Consider the following 23,450-nt stretch of genomic DNA (forward strand, 5'->3'; position numbering starts at 1 on the left):
AAATTGAACTACCCACAATTAAACAATCCACAAATACCACAATTTATTATTACCTCCAGCCATCTTTTACTTATTTTATTTCAGCTGAACTGGTCACAATGTTCACTTGTATGCCACACTCTGATGTTCTTAATAAACATGAACTTGAATGGCTTTAGTCAAAATGGGATGGAAATTGACTACAGTTTAACTGAATAATTTAATAAATGGGAAGATTTTTTTCCATTTATTTATTATTTAACAAAGTAGAAGTATTCCTATGAATTCCATCAAACTCAGACTTGGATTTCAGGGCATGTGACTGCTAAAAGCTCTTAATAAACCACAATTTTGACCCTATACAATGTTTTAATAATGCATATCACTAAGCAGTGTATAATGTATGATTGTTTGACTTAAATCAACTTCAGACCTGAACTTTCGAACTTTCCGAGAGATGTATTTGTACCCCCGCCAGCAGCTTTTGCTTATTTCACCAAGTTAAGTCTTAAGATGAGAAGCTTGAAGAAAAAAGTAACAGACTACTGTTTCTCTAGAGGCCTATTGAGAATTCAAGGTCCTACCTGACTATTCAGCAGAGTTCAAGTACATTGACTCTTTTTTTTTTTTCCCCACCTACAGAACACTTGGCTCACACGTACTGACCTGCAGATGTAGTCAGCTCTGCAGCTCCTCATCTGCATCAGGCAGCTGGGTTTTTCTGGCATCTCGTATGAGCAGCCAGGCACGATGGTCTGGCGTCGTCTCTCTGAGCAAGCCATATCGCTGCAGGGACAGAAGAGCAGCTCATGCGTGTATTCAGGGGGCACGCGGTCAAAAAATCGGCGCAGGGCCTTGTTGCAGCGGGATCGGTTGCACAGGCCCGATTTGCCTGAAGGCTTGATACATGCTGACACATATTCAGTGCGCAGCCTCTGGCACAGGTCGTCCACATTGCAGGCTTTGGCCGCGTCCAGGCACCGGTTTGCCGTAGAAAGACCCAGATCAGAGTCTGCAAGGGGTTAGAGAGGGAGCAGAGTGCAGTAATGAACATTGTGTGGTGATCAGAGGTGAGATTAAATTACTCATAACCTTTGTTCCTGACATTATACTGTGCTGACACAAAACTCAGGCACTCAGTTTTAGGGTCTCGCTACATTCTTGGGGAAAAAAAATGAAACAGAAGAAGTTTGCCACATCTCAGTTGAAAATCGGAAAGAAGTTAAGGTCAGTAAAACCCGAGGGAAATGAAAATAATAATAAAAATCAATCATCCACTCTTGTCTCTGCCTGCCTTGCTCTTTCATTACATGCTCTTTCAGAATCCGTTAGCAGATGGATTTTTGGCCCGAAAAAAACACAGACAAAGCCTATCTGCATCATTGAAAGGAAGCGGCTTTGTTGCTGTTTGCAGAGCTGTGGAGAAACACGGCTGTGAAGCAGAGTCAACAAATAAGTTTCGTGGTGGGGTTGAATGAAAGCGAGGAGAATAATTTAGAAGATAATGCAGCAAAGGGAAATTTAAAAAAATAAATAAAGCAAATACATTTTGAGGTGGCTAGCCATGTCCCCGCTCAGCGGTGGCCTGTGTTACATTTTGCACTTAAATAAAATGGCAAAAGATATCTGAACACAAGCACAGCTAACTGTGCAAAAAGACATATTTAAGATTGCACATTTTATCTGCATCTGAGGAGGCTCAAAGATACAGAAAGGCATCAGAGGTACATAAATATATTTACAAAATGAATCCTAAAATACGGTCCATAATAACTCCGATATTCACTCTCTATTCCCATTATAGCCCCTAGACACATCACACACATAAACAGTCCAACCCAAAGCAGCAGTCCAGCACTACTGAGACTTCAAGAACTCTAGCTTACAGCCTATAATGGGAGATTAGAGAGCGATTAGTCCTCATATCTAACGCAGTAATGTCTGAAGAATGCCTTCACATTTTTACAACATATAATGCTTGAAATATATTCGTGTGACATAAGATTAAGCTGTCTGTGAGGTCCTGATCTACAGAGCAGGCACATTGCATGTCATTTACAAAGAATAATTGTGCAAATTATGTCATGTGCAAAATATGAGGAGGAAACAACATTTAAATATGTTTGCATATGATAATTGTCTTTCCAGAACAGTAGAACTAGAACTCGCCCTGACACATATCAAACATCAAATGTGTTCTGTTCATAAGGGATATGTAAATCAAAACCTTTTCACAGGCTCCTTAAATGCTGTGGGCAGTAATATATTTACTGCAGTAATATTAAGTCCCTTAAGTGTCTTAATATCAGTATCTTATTAAGATACTGACAAATAATTCGGAGAAATTTAAAGTGAGTGTGGTTTTTTTTGAAACCACACGCTATTGAATTATTAAATCTGATTGGTCAAAAGGAGTCGATTCATTTTCTATAACAGCAGCTCTGAGAGTAGCTCTGGCTGCAAAACAAATCACAGGTTGATATGAATTCTAATAGGTTATTGTTTCTATAGTAACAGCTCATTCAAAAGAACTTGAATGGCATACACTTCACACGATCTAAGCCTAACAATAAACAAAAACATCGAACATTAAAAAAAATGTCATTTAAAGAATCTACTTAAAGAAAGGAGAACAAATAAATTGTTGATATGGTGAAGGTTTCTGTAAGGAGAAATTTATTTAACATTTATGAATGCAACATTTATGAACTTCAGTCTTCAGTAACAGTACATTTTCCACCACAGGAAAGGATAGACGACCTTGTGATTGCAGGTTTCTCGTTAACATGACAAGCTGCAATTTTTTTTAGCATATTAAATATTTTTTTAGCATTAAATCTTTTTTTAAGTATTATTACATCTTATTTATTTTATAAATTTCTTATTAAATTAGAAAGAAGAAAAAAGAGAGGCTGATGAGGGAATAACTGTTGATAGCTGATATAACATAAGTGATAACAGGAACTGACTTGTTTCATAGATGCTCCACAACAACAAATGAATCTCTAATTAATTAATCAAATAAGTAAACTTTAATTAATTAATTTTTAATGAAAATGTATATAACCCTTAGCAAATTGCTGTGATATAAGAGAAATAAAGCATATGCTGTAAAAGGAAAAAAATCAACATTGGGGTAGTAGCAGTAACTCCACCATCAGCACTAAATCTCACCACCCCTCTGTTGACTATTTTCCTATAACTGCACATCCCAAAGTGTTTTACTCCTTACATAGTACATTTTTTGAATAAATTTAAAATAAGTATGATTTAATAATTAATTTTTAATATGAAACTGGCTTCTGCAAATATAATACCTGCCCTTCCCTGGTATTCACACAGGCAGTCACCAGTCCCAAAGTGACTTTTAGGCTGCAGGAAATTACACTGCTGGTGCTCAATTATTCGATTTCCACAGATACCACTTTGTATTTTGCATTTTTAAGTAGAAAAGTTGCACATTCATTAAGACAAACACGCAAAACAGACAAGTCATGCTATTTTGGTCATATAAACGATAGCAAGCTTTTTTTTTTTTATCAAATCAGCCTTTTTTACAGCTGTTATCAAGTTTGCACTTTTTTACATGTGCAAATCTTTGGCAAATCAAGGCCCCTGGGTTTTTAAGACAAAGAAATATGATAGTGTTGACACCTATAGATTTCTACATTTATATATCTAGGATTAAATGCTACATCATTTTTAATGAGTAACACTACACATAAGGTTCTCTTAACTGACAATATTTAACACATTAGTCAACACGAATAAATCATGAAATTCAGCATCAATATACTATACGCCATACTTAGACTTGTAACAATTGTTTTATTTAACAACCAATCAATGTTCCTACCATTAGCAAGTAAAATTACACCCACACCTACCAAAATGAATACCTTAATGAACATGCTTGTGCTTGTTAACTGGCAAAATTCAGAAGCGCAGCTGAATATCAAGTACCAATATTTATACTTTTTACACCTGGAGAGCAGGCTTCAGCAAGTTATCAACATTTGTAAACATGCTGTAAATTATTTTTTGCTAATTTATGTGGAGTCATGTATTGAATAAACATCAGTCAGTGCAAGCGTATTTAGTTAACATTTAAACAAAAGACAATTAAAATGTGTGTTAACTTACTTTGTTAGCATTATTTATGGTTTGCTAATACGGACATTTACAGTTTTTAATGTTAATTAATGCAGTAAATAATGTTAAGACTCACTAACATCCCTTATGTTAGCCTTTTTTTGCTATAAAATGAGCCTACAGTTGTGCAAAACTCTTTTTCAGAAACTTTCTCAGACACGAATAAATCCTCTGCTGTCCACTAGAACAGTCCTTCAAAATACCAAGTGCTTTTCAGACAGCTACATTTGGAAAATGCCTCTAAATAAAGACTTGATTTGCCTTTAAAAAAAAAAAAAATCAATGAACAAAGTAGTCATACTCAGTGAATTGTTTGTTTCGATCTTTATGCAAGACAACTCATTATTAGGTCTTAAAATACTTTCAGTTTGCTTTCAGATCAATTGAGCTATTAAGTATGATTGTAAAACAAGATTACATCTCTCAGCGGGTTGCTTGTAGGTGCATATCATCACTCCAGATCTCGGCTCTCAGCAACTTGGCTAATTAATAACAATAATTGAGGTCTTGTCAGCTCTTATAAGAGCATCAGAGACACTAATCATGGGTGATTTTAATCTAGACAGGCTTTGTTGTTATGTTGTAATTGTGAAGTCTTACTGTGACAGGACCTGTGGGTTACATATAAGATGAATATTGTGTTACATATAAGGTGAGTCTAGTAGAAATGTTTTTGTGATATTGTGCAGTTGCATTGTAGGTATATGATCATCAAAGCTGAATTGAATTGCTTCATTTAGAAGATGTAAAACACTGTTTTCATGCCTGCACAACCTTAATTACCTGTTTGCTAATTCGGTTGGGCATAAGACAGCTTTGTCGTTTCTGCTCATTGCTAGTTTTGTGGTTAGAAATGAAAGCATTTGCATCGACAGGGGTGGAGAAGCACAACAGGGAGTGTGACATTCAAAAATCTGCCAGTCCAGTGAGCTTTAAATGGTAGCGCTAAACTGTAAATAATGCACCTCTGAATGTTAATAAGTAAATTCCAAAATTATAGCAATCAAAGAGATTAGGAATTAGCTGATTTAAACATTCAAACTTTAGAGATTCACACAAAAAGTGCATGAGTAAAAATATTTGTTGAATGTTTAGTCAGCCAGCAGGCTCTTTCTACCACTAACATACTGACGCAAATCCTACAACAGAAAATGAACTATTTTAACATAATGATTTGGTTAAATATCACAGTAGTGCACCTAAGAAAATGGTCACGAAATTACCAAGAATATACTGTATAACGCAACACCAAATGAAAATATGAGCCTTATACTTCCACTCTGGGAAATCAGTGACACTTGCAACCCATATTTTTTCTGCCCAGCTTCAGTAATTGCCCAAGTTCTCATTCCTAGCACCAATTATACGACTCAAAATGATCTCCACCTTCTGATGATAGTTAATGCGTCAATCTGAATTTAGGGCTCTGATTATTATCGCTTCCCACACTTGTTCTTATAGAGCTTTACATTTGAGTAATAGCAGATTTTGACATGTCAAACCCATTTCTGTTCCAACCCTGAGCAAGCTAATCTTCATTCTGCCTTATGTGTAGGTTAAAGTGGGTAAAAGTGTCTGCCAAATGAATAAATGTAAATTCCACAGCTCGCAATTACCTGGTTCACCTGTTTTCATACACGGAGAATGAAGGACTGGTCTGGGTCTGGGCTGAACTTCTCTTGAAGCCTTATTTGCTATAATACTGGCCTATTTTCTTGTAAATCCTACCAGATGCTTTTAATATCTTACAGAATTCATATCCAGTTATTGTGGATGTTGCTGTCAGTCAAAAACACTGGTATCCTGATGAAAGACCTATTTATCAAGTATCCTCTTTGCTCGTTTTTCTCAATTTCTTAGCAAACATAAAGCACTTCTCTATAATGCAGTACTTCTGACACACTCACCCTTTTTGTTTACTGATTCAAATGTAAGTTGAGAAATACGTCAATACTCATTTTCTTTTCACATTCTGCGGGTTTGGACTCGTATAAATAATACACAAGAAACCTGACTGCAAACCTCAACGGGAAGCAAACAGAGAATAAGTACAGAAATAAATGAATGTTTGTTTGCATTTAAATAAGTTCAGTTTGTCTTTGCTCTCAAGTTTGCAACTATATTACCTCCTCCTATAATCACGGGAGGTTAAACGTGCATATTCTTATTAAAGAATAGAAGCTTACCTGCTGTGATGGAGGCTAGACGGACATAGTCATATCCTTTCTCCACTGTCTCATATGGATAGCTCTCCACCAGGTTGAGCCCTAAAAGAGACATGATAGCACTTGATATCTAAGCACCCTTCAGAAAAATACAACAGTTTAACCGCTTAAAACTCCTAGGACGTGTTGGCAGGCCCAGATTTATATGCCTTTCTCTCACAAATACACACCAATCCTATTCATTTTACTGTAGTAACTGAATAATTCATAGTATTTACTGAATAATATGCTGGAAGGTGAATAACTGAATAACAAAATAGGAATAAGGAGGTCAAGTAGGCCTAGTTTATGAAGTTTATTTTCCCATAGAGTTAAAGAAATGCAGTTAAAATCTCCAGACTGATGAGTACTTTAGTATGACAAGAGTGAAAATTCTAGACCTGAAGTACGATTTATGCAGCTAGACAACAACCGACAGCGCTGGATGTTATCACTATATAATATTGACACTGTGATAAATAATATCACAATACACTTTTCTGAGCTATCATGGGTAACATTTTTAATGCAACACTAATAACCCTGTTTTGTTGGCAATTTGTTACAAGCCTAAATATCATGTAACATGCATACCATGTTGTATCATAGAAATGTCTTCAAATTTCATGATATAATTTTTTTTTTCATATTGCCCACTCCTAGCAATGTCATGTTAATCACAAGCAATTAATTAAGCTCTTTTTACATACAATATCCACAGGTGGAAAGTACTTCAGTAATTGTACTTGTTACTCTGCATTAATTACTCATGTTAGTGGATATACAGTACTTTACATGAGTATAATTGAAAATAATAATACTTATACTCTTTTACACGCTATAATATTTCCATAGAAAACTCATACTGTAACCCTTGCTTTTTTTTTGTTTATTTCTTCCGAATGCTAACTGCAACAAAAAATCATGCCTTTTTGCTTTTGACAAGCTCCCAATCCAATCACTGACATTGCTGTGCATTTGATCATTATTATTAACTATATTTAAATCATCCAATCAAATGCACACCAGTATGTATCAACACCAATGAATCTTTGTACAAGGACTCGCCCTTCAGACATTAAAAAACTTAACCTTTGTTCAAACGTTTCAGATGAACTGAGTTGAATTTCCAAGTGCAAGACAATGTTGAAGAAAAACATGCCTTTCTAATGTCTAATTTCCACTTTTAATTACATTGAAGTGTGAACAGTTTTTTTTTTACTTTCACTTAAGCATAATTTGGACTACCTACTTCTACTTTTAATTGAGTAAGATTTTAATTTTAATTTAACTTGACTTAATTATGTTTCAACTTGATTTAATTTATGTATGGCATTGATGCTTCCATCCCCTGCCATATCACTACAAATCCCTATGGGTTTTCAAAATCCCAGCTGGGAAATCCTGAGTTAAGAGATAGAGATGGATAATAAACTAATTAGCATTCAATGACCCATATGTGGTACTGTACATTGTTTTGGAATAAAGATGACTTGATCTGGTTTGGTCCTCTATGTTATTCTTCAGTTACATGTAGATGTCAAGAAACCACTACAAGCCCTGCATGTTTTAGACTAATCCCCAGACCTTATCAACTAGTAAAACTGGTATAAGCCAGTATAAGAAAGGTCCACTATAAGCCAATACAGTACTTCATACCTCAGCACTCTTCAGTTGGCCAGATTTGTTGGTTTTGTTCTCTTAGGGTTAAAGCATATGTTCTCAAACCCATGTTTGCTCGCCTGAGCTGTGGATGGGGTTGCAGGAGATTTTTATTTTTTATTTATTTATTTTTTTTTACCAACTGTTATTTGTAATTTACACTATATGGCCAAAAGTTAGTGGACACCTGACCATCACACCCACGTGTGCTTGTTGAACATCTCATTCCAGATTTAGTCCCCCTTTGCTGTTATAATAACCTCCACTCCTCTGGGAAGGCTTTCCACTAGATGTTGGAGCGTGGCTGTGGGGATTTGTGATCATCCAGCCACAAGAGCATTAGTGAGATCAGACTCTGATGTCAGACGAAGAGGTCTGAGGTGCAGTCGGCATTTCAGGTCATCCCAAAGGTGTTCAGTGGGGTTGATGTCAGGGCTCTGTGCAGGACACTTGAGTTCTTCCACTCCAACCTTGGAAAAACATGTCTTCATGGAGCTCGCTTTGTGCACAGAGGCATTGTCATGCTGGAACAGGTTTGAGCCTCTTAGTTCCAGTGAAGAGAAATTGTAATGTTACAGCATACAAAGACATTCTACATAATTATGTGCTTCCAACACTGTGGCAACAGTTTGGAGAAGAACCACATATGGTCAGGTGTCCAGATACTTTTGGCCATATAGTGCAGTTCTATGCATATAAACTTGATTTATAGAATATTTTAATATAATAACTTTAACTGTCAGATTATTAATAAAATTCCATTATGCTTCATTCAATTAATCTATTAATCTGAACAGCACATGGGTGACATTTGAGTCTGTAGTCATGAGCTGTCTTACCTCTTTGATGTATAACATCAATGTTGCTTATGTTTTTATGTGTTTTATATTGATTTGTTAAGATCAATATACAGTAGGTTACCTATTATTCTGTGAATTGTGCACTTATTTACAGTAAAGCACCGTGATTTTTTTTTTCTTCTACTAAATGCCACTGTAGAAATTATTGGCAATAAACAGCCAATAATTGGTAATCTCACCATGGATGCCAGACTGGTAGAGACTCCAGTATATACTCAGGCAGTTCTTCTCTCTCTTCATGCCACGTCGGCACTGGCAGCCGTGCAGCGGGCTAGACAGCAGAGCAGACACGGCATTGGCACACTGGCTGCGTGCACCAGGGCCAAGCTTCACGCTGCCATCTCCGGCCACACACTGACGCAGGGTCCTGAGGCGCGGGCTGCACGTCTCATCGCTGGAGCATGAGTCCCCAGCCAGGAGGCAGTCTCTTCCTACACATAATATCACCTGCAGGGCTGTAACATACATACACATAACGGCATCAGTGCAGACCTGTTTCAGGTCTTAGGAGAAGGAATGGGCTGAGTGAAGTTCAACCTGTAAGTTATTAAAACTGCTGTGATATAAACCTCTTTTCTCTAGCATAAAAATGAAAAATACAGAATTTTTTAATGACCTCTGAGGAGACCAAAAGAGTTTTCTTTTTAATTAGTGCATATGATGTACTAGATTGTGGGCACAGTTTAGTTTAGCATGACTATGACTAAAAAGGACATGAAACTGTAATATATTTACACAATTTACATTATTTATGCTCTCAACTCATTTCAGGTTTTTGTGTTTGCAAAATTGTTCCTACATTTGGGTTAATTTGTGCTCCTCTCTAAAAAGAACATACCCATGATTTATTCTAATGGATAAATTAATCAGTCTTCCTAAGGCTGGGCTACAACTCAGGCGTAGTTCATAGGTCTCCGTTATGGATAGAGATTCTTTAATTAATGATTTGTATACCTTTTCACTGGGATGTGTTATGGAAAAACACAGTGAGCACATGCCCCCTATGGATTTGTGAACAAGATGACAAAGATATTAGGGGTGCATAAACATTTACCACTGGCAAATTCATTTCATTATTATGCACACTGCTCCCAGTAGCCTACCACAGCAGTCCATGGGCATGTTATCTTTAGAGGAGCACATAAATGAACCAAAACGTATGCACAATTTTATTAATTTGGGAACTTGAAATAGCAAATTGAGAGCATGAATAAGGCAAATTGTCTTGGCATTATGATTCGGTGACCTCAATTTCGTATCTCATGGCCACACTGTATACACAAAATTAAAATTAAGATTCTTTTCTTGGTCTCCCCAGGGCTTTGTAAAAAATCAGTAAAAGCCAGTTATAGAGATTATTTGTTTTCCTCATCCTTCACAGATGGGTGAGATGTCAATACTTGAGCATATTTCCACATCTGTATGAGTAAAGTATGTTGCTCTCTTGCAATTTTCATCATTTAATAAACCTATCTGCAAAAGAGAACCTGTTTTAATGCATTTTAATGATGTTTAATTCAAAGTGTGAGACAACAGCTTCTTCCAGGAGTAAGGCGGAAAATACTAAATAACTACAGGCAGGAACGCAATCATTCAGCTCATAAATTTAATTGCATCAGAAAAGAGCTCTGGGCAAAAGTTCAAACTAAATGACAAAATGTGTGTTATTTTAAACATGTTAATGCATGTGTGCACTTCTGAACAGACAGATTTGTCTCTGCATATTTGTATCCTGAACAAAAGCAAAAAAAAAAAAAAATCAGTTTGGTTCATTGTTCACTGATAGCTCAATATTTTCAGACACGACACATCTAGACAGGCTCATAAGCACATATATGAGTAAGGTCATGGAGCGTCTGTCAGGTGAGCAGGCATGTGCGGGCGTTTCTGCGGAGGCAGCACACGCTTAGCTAGCATGACTACACACATGAGAATAAGTGGAGATGACAGGAGGCAAAATGGGACCTTGTATTGTGCTTGAGCACTGTTCTGCATCAGCAGCTGAACGGAATTAAGGGAAGGATAAATGTGTTTGATACAAAGCTGGCTAGCAAGACTTCGATCAAACAAAACACAATGAGACAATGCATTATTTAGATCCTTAAGCTTCTCTGTTCCCCATCTTCCACATAGAGGCATATAAATAAGCTCAATCCCTTATCTGGATTTTAACAGTTAATTTTTTACATGCAGTCTTCTGTTTATTTGAGCATTATGTTAATTAATGAAAATGTGCTCATAAGAAAGACATGTAGCAGAATTTCAATAAGGAAGCGAGGGCTTTGTTTGTTAAGTGCTTCACAATGAGACCTTGGGTTTGGTTTCTTTAATGTGTTATGAAGTTAATTAAGGCATTAATGATTAAGAGTGTTTTCACACTTGGTCTGATACTCCAGTCTGCACCCAGGACCGATTCTGGGTCATTTGGTGGAGGGGCCTATAATCGCAGGTTAGCTTTCACATAGAAGAACTGCCTTCTCAATTTCATACATCACTTTTATGCATGCAGCTATGTAAAACGGAAGGCATTAAATCTACATCAGTTTATTGGTTTTTATTATTTTCCTTTCACTCAAGTAAAGAATAACAGCACTTTTTGGATGCATGGCATTTCATTGTGCAGGAATACATGTAAATAATGAGCCAATCTCATATAAGAAGATCTTTGGCCATCATGAGACGTGCATTTTGTTGTTTGTTTGGGTTTTTGTGATGTTCTCATCTGCGTTTGAATGCCTTCTTCGTGTCGTATATCGATATAACAAGCATCTCCCTACAAAACTTGCAGTAGGAAGTAATATGACAAGTTGAACCAATCGTGTTACTCAGCATGCAGCGCCCACAGAGGATAGCTTCCTCACATGATGCAGAGCGCACCACGGTTATGTAGAAACAAACCCTAGACTACATTTTTCAACAGGATCAGTGATCGGTTAACTGCTCCCGGGCTTTGAAAACAGCTTTCACCTTTTGCCAAACTGTGAACACAACCTAAACGTGATACTCTACCCAAAACAGCATGGTACAAGTGGACAGAGTTAATCGAATTAAATTGAGTAAAGTGAATAATCTTGCAAAAAATAAATTTCATGCATATTTCATGAAAAGGACTGTATTCCTCTGTTAACACAATTAATTAAAAAAGTGGAGAAAGTTTTGTAGCTTGGCCAAGGCTTTCACACGCTTCTGCCAGGTCAATGACAAAGTGCAAACCTAAATAATACCAAGCATGTCATATCAAATTGCAGATTAAATCAAATCTTCCAAACCCACAATGACAAGGCCAGTGTATTCAGGTGTACTGATGTGGAAATTTTCACATTAGCCAACAGCCAATGACCTGTCATTCCATAATGCTTTACTTCATTTCCTTTAATATAATGAGCTGTTTGCTAGTTACACTAGCAAAAGACCCAGATCTGGCACAGACTCAGATTCAAAAGTGGTTCAGCCTTAAATCAGTAAATCAGTACCTGCATAATTATTCATCAACCCAAACTATATACATACATACATACATACATACACATATATATATATATATTTCATTTAGGAGCAAAAATTGTTTCTATTCATCGCTAGCTGATTGTTAGCTGAAAGCAAGTGTTCCAGTGCTTAACCTGTCTGTTTCTCTAACGTATGACACACTTTAATGGTTTTCATTGACTCACTCTCTTACACAGTGATGTAGTTAAAAGTAAGCGTAGTACAGAATGTTTTCAGAGAAACAGGACGCTTAGAACAAAAGTCGTTCATCAGATGTGCAAGCAAAATAGTGTGTAGGATGAGAAACCAGTTTTTTGGTTGATGATTTGATAGCTGTTGTCATATTGTTTATGTTCATTCCATATATATCAATGCTCACTGTATATGTATGAAAAGGTATTATGATTGGCAGACCATAATATACTGTATGTACAGCTTTTGAACCCCCTACATTTTAGCATTTTTACTTAACTCACCTCATTTTAAATAATCTTAAAAAAATATATATTTTTAAGAATAGGTATAAGCAAATTAAGAAATATTTATTATTAAATGTTAGGTGGATTGAGACATTTTATTGAGACAATCTAGATCAATGTAATAAGAAAAGGCCAAAATCTATATCTCTCTAATTAAGCACTGTAACACACCATATATTTATATTTTACACCTAATTATAGTACAGCATGAGTCTTTTATCTATATGCTATAGCGGTTTTATCCTTCAAGTGTAGCTGCCTTTAATAAAGATCTCATTTAGAGTCCCATCAGGAGCTGAGAGTGATCGGTTAATACATTCCACAAAGATTTAGTTTTCCTTATTTAATTTCCATATTTAAATTTAATTCTGTTTCATTTTATTTGGTCTGTGGTAGTACTAGTGATTAAACTGGAATAAAACATAAGAAATGAGAGGTGTTCAAAAAAAATGCTTGACTGGCAGAATATGCACTCCTGGGCAAAAAAAATAAAAATGGGCCAAACCCAAAATGACAAAATATTAAGCTTTTAATGGTCTTAACAACAAATCACTAGTCTGGAAATTAGCAAGAATTAAACAAATAGATAAAGGAACTCAGCAGTTTAAGCCCTGTGGCCCTTCATGGGCTGCATCAGATGTGGCAGATAACCAAAATAATGACTAAATAATGAAAAAAGAAAAAAAAATAACATCCCAGAAGATATTTTTGGAAAATTTTGTATACCCAGACATGTGTTAGTTTGAATTTTACTTCAAAATTTGTAATTATTATCATGATTTTACCTTTGTGTACAAGGAGACTATATAAGTGAATTTCCCTGTTTCTAAAACAGTTCACTGCGGCAAAAATAAACGAGCAAATGGTGGCACACTTGCTAATTTTCTGACCAATGATTTGTTGTTAAGACCATTAAAAGCTTAATATTTGCCATTTTGGGCTTGGCCCATTTTTTTGCCCAGGAGTGTACTGTATAATATATTGCATTTTTATATATTTAATATATTGTAATAAGCTTTCTGTAGCATTCTCTACTTTATCTAATATCCCTTATGAGTCAGCTCCCTGATAGAGTGATGCCTGGCCTGAATTTGGCGCTAGTCTGCATTGTGGACTGCCAGGACTATTTCAAGACTCCCATGGTCATCTCGCCTAAACAAGCTTGATGTCTGGGACCAAAGCTGTCAATAAATAAACCAGGCAAAAAAGACCAGGGTGTTCACATTGTGCTGTAATCTATTTTCTCTTACACCAACAGAGCCATGTCAATCACAGCCTTTCTACATGAGAGCACTTTAAATTTGCATATGTTGTTGCAGCATAATTATACAGACCCAGCAATGCTTTCAGCTTAGTCATGAAAGCTGCCATGCAAACTTTCTCTATTAGGATTGTATTGATCAAACTACCAACTTTGTTGTAGATCAGAATCTGCAAAAAGGACGGAATATGTGGTTGATGAAATGGTACAATTTTATCCACTATGTGAGTATCTTAATCTTAAAGAATACTGTCTTCCAATCAGCGTTGGTGCTCTTGGCATCCTTCAAAAACAATTCATTTCAAGAAATAAAAAGAAGATGAGGAAAAGAAAAGGACTTCATTCACTGGTAGGCAGAAGCCCTTTCTGCTGGGTTTGTTCACTACTTCACCAAGTGTGCTAAGATATCCAAAAACACTTTTCTTTCTCTTGAACATCTGGATGAGCAACTATAAATTTACCCTTGCCTCTGATTAGGCGAACCTCTCGCACGGACAGATGGTCAGTACTAAGATCGAGAAGGCAGACTGAAACCTCAGCCCCATCTCCACTGCAATTTGTGTCAGTTTATGCTGCATTGGCAGGAGCCAGAATGGATGCTGTACATCATGAATGCAAATGAAGTGCCTGATTTGACATCTCCAATAAGCCTGTCTCAGTGTACCGGTGGGTTTAGCCAATTAGCCATGTCAGTAATCAATGCCTTCTGAGCCTGCTCTAAATCCTTGCTTATCCTAGCACATAAATCAAGCACCGATTAGTTGATCAGTTACCCAGATGCATAGACTTAATAGCCCACTTTAGAAAGGATGGGGCTGGATATGAAAGGTAATGAACTCTGCTAGGATGACACCAACAAAATGCCTTTATACCTCCATAGAAAAATTCCTGTAAGGGAAATACAGTGATGCTGCTCTACAGTGACCAGTGGCAGATTTATTATCTTCAGCAAGTAGCTAATCTCGTGTTTCTTATTTTACTGTTTGCAGGACTTGATATACTGCTCCCTGCTTTATAATACTAGAAAGAAGAGTTACACTTCTTTCTAAACCAAAGCCTGACCAGAATCCTTAAGTAGTGTGGCTCTGTGTGTGTGTGTGTGTGTGTGTGTGAGTTACGTTAAAGGCCTGTGTGGGACAGATTTCTCTAAAGAAAAAATGTACTTCAGTTTCAGTCTTACATAGAAATAGTGAAGTTATGGTACAAAAGTTAATGCAGTTTGTTGCTTGAAACCTCCATTTTAAAAGCTTAGAAAATATGGAGGGAAATATATATATATATAAAATACACTGAAAAATGGATTAACAAGGTCACTGGAATATAACAGTGATGAAATCAATGTATTAAGTGCACTCTGCAATAAGTTATGTTATATTTTGTGCTGTGTGGCAGCGATCTAGCATCAGTTAGTTTTCAGTTCAGAGTTGGACAAAATGGACCAAACAAGAGAACGCAATGAGTTTGATCATTGATCAATTAGTTAGTGCTAGGTGTGCCATTTCTAGCATCTCCCAAATGACCACTTAGACCTTTTGAATAGTCATTTCAAGGGTTCATCAAAAATCATACAAAAAGCTAAAAACAATAAACTGTAGACACCCTGTAGACTAAAAAAAAAAAACGAACCCTGTAGACAAAAAACAACTTGTACATCAGAGGGGTCAAAAAAAAAATTGTCTCAAAGCCAAAACAGCAGAAGACCAAGTCAGGTGTGAAATAATTTAAGAGTGTAAAAGTATTTCATGGTCAGATGAATCCAGGTTCCGTTTGTTTCATGCTGATGGAAGGATCAGAATTAGGTGAAAACAACAAGTCCATGGAGCCACGCTGTTTGGTGTCAACAGTACTGTGATGCCATGGTGTGATGCTGCAACACTTCTACACAATCCATCCACAATCTCATAGAACTGAAACACTCTTAGGGAACACTCTTACGGAAAAATGGTTGGAGAACCCAGTAGGAGAATGGTTAGAGAAACCAGTTCTTTGGCCTGCCCCTATGGAAGAACTTTTTTTTCTCCTCAGAGTTTCCATAGATTGCTACAACAGAGTGATTTCAGTAGAGCCTCTTCAGGAAGTTAAGAGCCCAGGAAAAAGGTTAATCAGTTTCCCCCACTACAACCTCCAACATTCTAAAACCTAACAAGAAAATATTTAGCTATCAGAGATGGTTTCAAGTAGAACCACTTTAGGAAGCCAAGTAACATGAACTAGCCCCAGAACCACTGAAGAACCTTTTTTTCTCAGAAAGTGTCTTCTCATGGAATGTGTAGCTATCACATAGGATAGGATAGTAAAGCCATTTTAGGAAGTTAGGAGCCTTAAAGTAGCCACAGAACCTTTGAAGAACCTTTTTCTAGGAGTGTTCACTCTTTTAAAAAGTTAGAATGAGAATTCTTACAAGTTGTTTGGTATGTGCCTTCCATTTTCACATTTGGTCCGAATACTTGAATCTGCACCCAGGACCAACTCTGGCCTCATTTGGGGGAGGGGCTCATGATAGCAGGTTTGTTTTCACACAGAAGAATTCCTCTCAAACCATGGATCGATTGCATAATTCCATATGTCGCTTTTGTGCACACAGGTTTGCAAAGGAAAATAATTAAAAAAAAATTTTTTTTAATTATTTTCCTTTGGTACCAACACTCAAGTGGCAAAGAACAGTGCATTTGGATGCATGGCATGTCATTGTGCAGGAATACAAATGACAAGCTGTTCTTGTATAAGATGAGTTTTAGCCAGACAGGCTGGTATGAGACAAGCATTTTCATGATGCTCTTAGTGCAAGAACTCACACCACGGTATTGCGACACCCTGTTGACCGAAGATCAAAAGTTCGAATCCCCATGATGCCACAGCCATCCGTGGCTAGGAGTGAAGAGAGCGAAATTGTCTGTGCTCTCTGGGTGTGAGGGATGACATTAATCTCTCCCCTGTCAATCAGAACGACAATACCCAATCGTGGGCATCTATGAGCTTGTGTATGTGGAAGAGGACACATAGCACTTTCCACTGAGCGTGTTATGCTGCCCTGTGACGTAGCATGAGTTCAAAAAGACGTTGTTGGCTGGTTTCATGTGTCTCAGAGGAAACATTTGTTAGCCTTCACCCTCACCGGTTGGTATCTGTCATGTAATCACATTACTTGGCATGCAGAGCTAAGAGCAGATAGCTTCCACACCTGATGCGGACTGCAATACAGCTCTGTGGAAGCGAACCCCAGGCCATCATTTTCAAGAGGATCAGGGATTGATTGTCTGCTCCCAGACATGAAAACAGCTTTTACACTTCACCAAATGTGCAGAAATCTCAGGCCAAATGGCCCAGGGTCTGAAAAAAATGCAAGTGTGAAAACAGCCTAAGATTATACATTCATAAAAAAAGGTTACATTTAGAGCACTTTGGATTATCCTTCTGCAGAAATCTTTAAAAGCTAATAAATTGCAACTCAGAGTATTAAAAAGTGAAAACTAGCGATAAGAATGAATAATGTGTGTAGTTATTGTAAGAGTTTGGGTTGTGAGTTTCAGTCTCATGCAAACTTCAGAGCATGTGACCTGAGTACTATAAGGTTCTAGCTCTTATTCATCCTTAACCCAGATGGAACCTTACAGTACTAACATCACAGTGTACTGTTGGTTAAAGCCAGCTGCTTTCCCAATGTATTCATTGCATCGAATCTATGGGAATATCGAATCTAATTTATTTTATACAATGTGGTCCCTGGAGGACTAGTAGTTAGGGCTGGGTTCAATTCCCGGCCAGGGAACCGACCCCAGCCACTGGGTTTGCACACGACAGTGCACTCCCAGCGCCGGCCCCAAGCCCAGATAAAATTGGGGAGGGTTTCATCAGGAAGGGCATCCGGTGTAAAAACAGCGCCAAATCAAATATGCGGACCAGTGAACCGCTGTGGTGGCCCCTAACAGGAGCAGCCAAAAGAAGAACAATTTATTTCATACAATGAACAGATGGAAGATTGAAGGATATTACAGGTGTCGTTTTTACTTACCTCTGAACACTGACTTTTATTTTACCTCTTCAGTCATGACACTAATTACATTCATGTTCTTTGATCCTATCAGTTAAAAAAAAAAAACCTGAAGCTTAAAATGTTACAGACAGACTTCTGGCTCAGATTTTAACATTAAATTGGAGAGAAGCCAAAAACAAGTTGGAAAACTTTGAAAAAAGTGAAATGAAGTTGTCACTTTCATGGAGCCTAGACACAATTAGTCATTTTGGCACAAAAACTACTTACTGACTTCAAAGCCAAATAGATTGCTCTCGGAAATTTGACACAGAAAAACATTTCACTTTGTTTCTAAAATGTACTAATCCCAGCTCAAATAATCTGTATGTAAGACATCAAACACTTTTTTGTATACTACAGATATAGCCCAAAGCAAAGACAGGTTTGCTTGTACAATGTTTTGATAGAAAAGTTATTTGCAAAAATCAGTTTCAGGGGAAATGTGTCCTGCTTTTCCTCTTCCTCAGTTTAAGGATGAAAAATAATGGATATTTTATCAGCTGTTCCACACACTGAGAAAGTTTAACTTCATTTCACCCACTTGGCTTGCCCTCTGAGTTATCATTAAAATAATCAGCCTCCACTTGCAACTACTTTAGATGGTCTCTGATTCTGCATGCCTTTGGGTTTGCAACGGAAAAGAGGGGGGGAAAAATGAAATGCATATCCAGGCCCAGAATCTAAAACAAAGTATTTGTAATGGAATGCATGTAATATTCAGAAAGTATGCCCAACCAAACAGGAAGTAAGCCAATGTCAACAGTGCCTCATGAATGTTAAGCAAGAAAGCGAAATGCAAAACTAATAATGTTTTTGTCTCTTGTTGTGAAGCCAGGTGTTTTGTTAGAAGCATGTGTTACACACACAGGAATGATTTCCTTCATGAACTATGAAGCAGAAAACCAAGTCAAGTCTACATTCCGAAACACTGACTCTTTTGTGCGTTGGGGTATCAGTGGTAAACAATCCGCAATGGTCATGAATTCTGCTGTCATGAAGCATCAACTCACACACCGTATGGATATCATCATAGCACATCATCCTAAAACATGGGTTAATGGATCTGCCGCTATGCAAAGAACACCCTGGCCTCCCTGAATCCACACAATCTGCTCGTGAATTGCTGTTTACTCCTCGCAGATTGCTATTTATTGTGATTTATCAGTAACCGTCACTAAAGGTAGAAGCATGTCGCGTCTATAATCTTTCACAGAGGCATGCAGGCATGCAGCTCCCCATAATAAATGCACAACCTGCTACCCCCTGGGAGTGATGCAAAGACAAACATTTCTGTATGAAACACCGTCTGGCATGGCCTGTGATTTCCTTAAGGGCATCCTGAATCTGATAGGCTTCATGGCAGCTCAGAAGGGAAGCTTCAGTGCACATTTACAAATACCCGCACATATTGGTATTTATAGTGACGCTTGGGAACGTGGGGCGGGTGAACGTAAACAACGGAATACATCATAACGATGATAGCATCTGAAAATATATTACAACTCAGAATAAAGTCCTATTTGGATGAGATAAGTTGTCCGGACATATCTCTGTAAAAATGACATCTACAGTAATTCTGATCGATTTGCATTGGGTAAGCAATCTCTGTATGAATTCCAGAGATGAGAGTGTCTTCATAATTTACAAATGCTCACCACATGACAAAAAAATTCCATGTGTATTACATACGTCTCATTTTAATACAAACTGAGTGTTCTGACCTTTATTTTATATTGCAAAATGACACCAAAATGGCATCTTAGCAAGTGAATATATATATATGGAATATAGTAAAATTAATCTAATATTCCATATTACAAGATAATAAACCAAATATATGATTATGAAACCTATTTCTAGACATTTTAAATAGCTTGAATTGTTCTATTGGTTCTATTTTTTTTCTAATTTTAAGCATTTATTTAAGAAGCTAATTTATTTGCCTATAGAACACAAAACTTTAAAGCTGGAAATAAAGCTGTATAAATCATCTAAAACAGGCTGGATAATTTGATTTATAATAATCTCATAATAAGAAATATTAGATAAATTTGCCCATATTTACACTTAAATATAACTTTAATATGAGATATCATTTATTGCAATGTAACTGCTTGCTGCACACATTATTAGTAGGTCACATGACCATGACATGTATGCAGGCTATAACTATTCTAGGAACGTAACTAAAAACCCCTGGAAGTCATTTTAAATGTCTATATTTTATTGTTCTGCTTTAACACTCAGTCAATACTTGGTTTCGTTTTTGGTTCCAGCGGGAGAAGATAGAAGAGAGCACTTCCTGGAGTGACTTTTTACTAACATATAAATTGGACAGGATATATATCACCCAAGGCCATTTTATAGAAGATAAAATACAGCATAATCTTTCCAGACGCGTGCTTGCACAGTCAGTAAAAATTACAGACATGACGGATTTAGATGGGACTAAAATCCCAGAGATATTCCAGTAATACTTACATTACTTCCCCATATAAAACGAATTCAATCTGGAATGGAGTATAAGTATAAAAAATAAATGCAGTCTGTTGGAATTATTTATGACTGGACATTTTGACAGAGGTGACCATCCAAGTTCAGATGTACTGTAGGTCACCCCAAAGGCCCTGACGAAACAGCAGACTCCGAAAATATAGCACTGGAGCAGGGCGAGAGCCTGTGGCAAGTTGCCAAATTCCCTACTCAGAATAAAAAGAAGAGGACAGCAATCACATGCACCGTCTTCTGAACAGCTACCATCTTAAGGCACAACACGTTTTCTTATTTATTGACCTGGAAGAGCCAGAGACATGCCCGAAGCACAACACACACAGACACAAAAACGCAGCAAGTTCACAATTAGCGACACACAATTTGCCACTTTAGAAAGCAAATGGCAACATTCCAGCTATTTAGCCAAGGTAATACTGTAGGTAGGAGCTCAGCATTTATCCCAGCCTCCCAGCCTAAAAAAAAAAAAAAAAAAAAGCAGGAAGGGGAAGGAGACACTGTGCAGAAGGACAGACTCTGTATCTATACTGTCAGCTTGTATAAACCACTATTAATGCAGGAAGGGTGCATGGGGTTTACATTACAAAAACATCTGCTATCTGCAGAGCCAAAGTGCTTTGCGACCAGATTCGAGCAGAATCCGTATAAATACAGTGAGATCCAGATATGTGTTGAGAAGCAGAATTGATTGAAGTGCTAAATATGACAACCTATAAGCACGCATTATGCACGCAGGAAATGCAGTCAACCAAAAAATATCTAATCCACATATATTTGTGTTTGAAGCCATTCTGATCATTTTCACGCTATGACAAAAACATACTTATGGTTGAACGAAAAGTGCTGCCAACCATGAGCTAATGCTCTTCCTATATGGAAGAAAGAAAGCACACTTTCAAGAAGACGGCTTTCATATCTTGTAATGTATTAAATGGGCACGTCTGATAAAATCAGGTGGTGGCAGATTCAGCATTCACCCTGACGGCCTATCACACTCACCCTCAACATCACCTTACAAAAGAAAGTTATCTCCAGATATGCACTGAGTGACAGCAGGGCAGCAGCCGTGTCTGTTGCTTCATAAGAGTAGCAATTAACTTATCAGCATATTGTCCTTCACTGTGTGTGAGAATGAGAAGCTGTGTGACTCATGCGCTCGCTGCCAAACAAAGCAACACATCATTAGCGTCAGATAGTTTTAATGAGTAACTGTCCGGGTTGGAGAGAAACTGTACGCAGAGGGTATTTTCAGAATAATGCAAATATGTGAAGCATGAGAATCCATTAGCTACTTTACAAACAGGTCATGAGCCAAGTCATTGCTATAAAATAATGTAGCAACACAATTAGCAAGCATGAACATCAAGCACAGTTTACAGCACGTAAAATGCTGCCTATTAGACAGGTGTGTATTGCCAAACATTTGTGTCATACTACTACCTGAACTACACATCATTAGCACATGGCTACAGGATCTGCCTCTTTTTACAAAGTTTTTGCATGCACTACGTGGGCAGAACTGTAAGTACTGTCAATATGATTGCATCACTGCTAGCCAGCCGTCACAGTGGGTCATATCCTGCTGAGGGGGTGGGCCCCGCCATGCTAAATGTTCCATCAGAACATTATCCGTCACAGAGGTCTCGTGGGGCGGCCTGGTGATCTGCCACATTTGGATTACAGGCATTCCTCAGAGTTTATCACAGCTCTGCACAGCCACGGGTCAAGCAGACATCAGAAATCAGAGACGCTGCCAGGCCTTAGCAGTGGACACACAGAGTAGTTAAATAATGAAGTTTAGAAGCTTTGGTATGATGTTACTTTCGAGTTGGTTGGTACAGATTGCTGCTGGTGTCTCAGGGACCACTCATGACTGCAGACCCATTGGTTATCTTCTTTTAGTCTTATGCTGCACACATCACTACACTATATTAAACAGTTTTGTTTCTCATACCTCAACACCTGCCCTGAGGGCCACAGTGCTTCCATACTGACGTTCTACAAAGGTAACGTTATATAAGGTAGCTTTGCATTACGTTTCCCTAGGTAACATGGGAAATGCTTGAATGATTTTTTTAAATAATAAACCAAATAAGCCAAATACTCAACACTTGCATTAAATGTTCAAACTGTCAAGGAGTGACATGAAAATCACAATCACCAATATGAAGCAACAACTTAATGAACAAGTTCGCAGTTACTAATTGGCAAAATTCAGAACTGAGGCTGAAAAGCAAGTTCCAATATTTACACCTGGAGACCAGACTTTAATAAGTTATCAACATTTAGGAACTACTGATTATTAATGGTTTATTATTTATATTTTATTAATGCTGAGGTATTTTGCTAATGCAGTAAATTATATTAGTTAAGAGAACCTTATTGCAACAGTATTACCTCCTATCCTGTGGTTTACAAACTCCTGTTTTCTGATGTCTATAATTTCTACAAACTACTTCTCCCAATCTGAAGTCTACAAGTTTTTGCTCCTATCTTCACGTTTACAAGCTCCTGCTCCTATTCAAAGGTCTACGAACACCTGCTTCCATCCTAAGCACCTGCTCCCATGCAGAGGACTAGAAGCTCCTTCTCACGTTCTGAAGTCTACAAGTATAATGCTCCTATCCTGGGATTTACAAGCTCCTGTTTCCATACTGAGGTCTACAAGGTCTAAACGTTCCTGCTTCCATCCTGAGGTCTACAAGGTATAAAAGCTCCTCCTTCAATCTTGTGGGTTACAAGGTCTACAAGCTCCCATTTCCATCCTGAGATCTACAAGCTCTTGCTTCTTTTCTGAGGTCTACAATATCTACGAGCTCCTGC

At 37.5% G+C, this 23,450-nt stretch overlaps 1 protein-coding gene across 1 annotated transcript in view; it reads right to left on the minus strand.

The window, feature by feature from the left end:
- gfra4b (GDNF family receptor alpha 4b) overlaps positions 1-23,450 on the minus strand; it is a 68,751-nt gene that overhangs the window by 11,802 nt on the left and 33,499 nt on the right. Inside the window, exons 2-4 of the mRNA XM_026918829.3 lie at positions 9,037-9,312; positions 6,318-6,398; positions 646-991 (exon numbers count right to left, since the gene is read on the minus strand). Of these exons, the coding sequence (XP_026774630.3) occupies positions 646-991; positions 6,318-6,398; positions 9,037-9,312 (703 nt within the window). The remainder of the gene's footprint in view (positions 1-645; positions 992-6,317; positions 6,399-9,036; positions 9,313-23,450) is intronic.

Source organism: Pangasianodon hypophthalmus, chromosome 9, assembly GCF_027358585.1.
Source record: "Pangasianodon hypophthalmus isolate fPanHyp1 chromosome 9, fPanHyp1.pri, whole genome shotgun sequence".
NCBI classification, from domain to species: Eukaryota; Metazoa; Chordata; class Actinopteri; order Siluriformes; family Pangasiidae; genus Pangasianodon; species Pangasianodon hypophthalmus.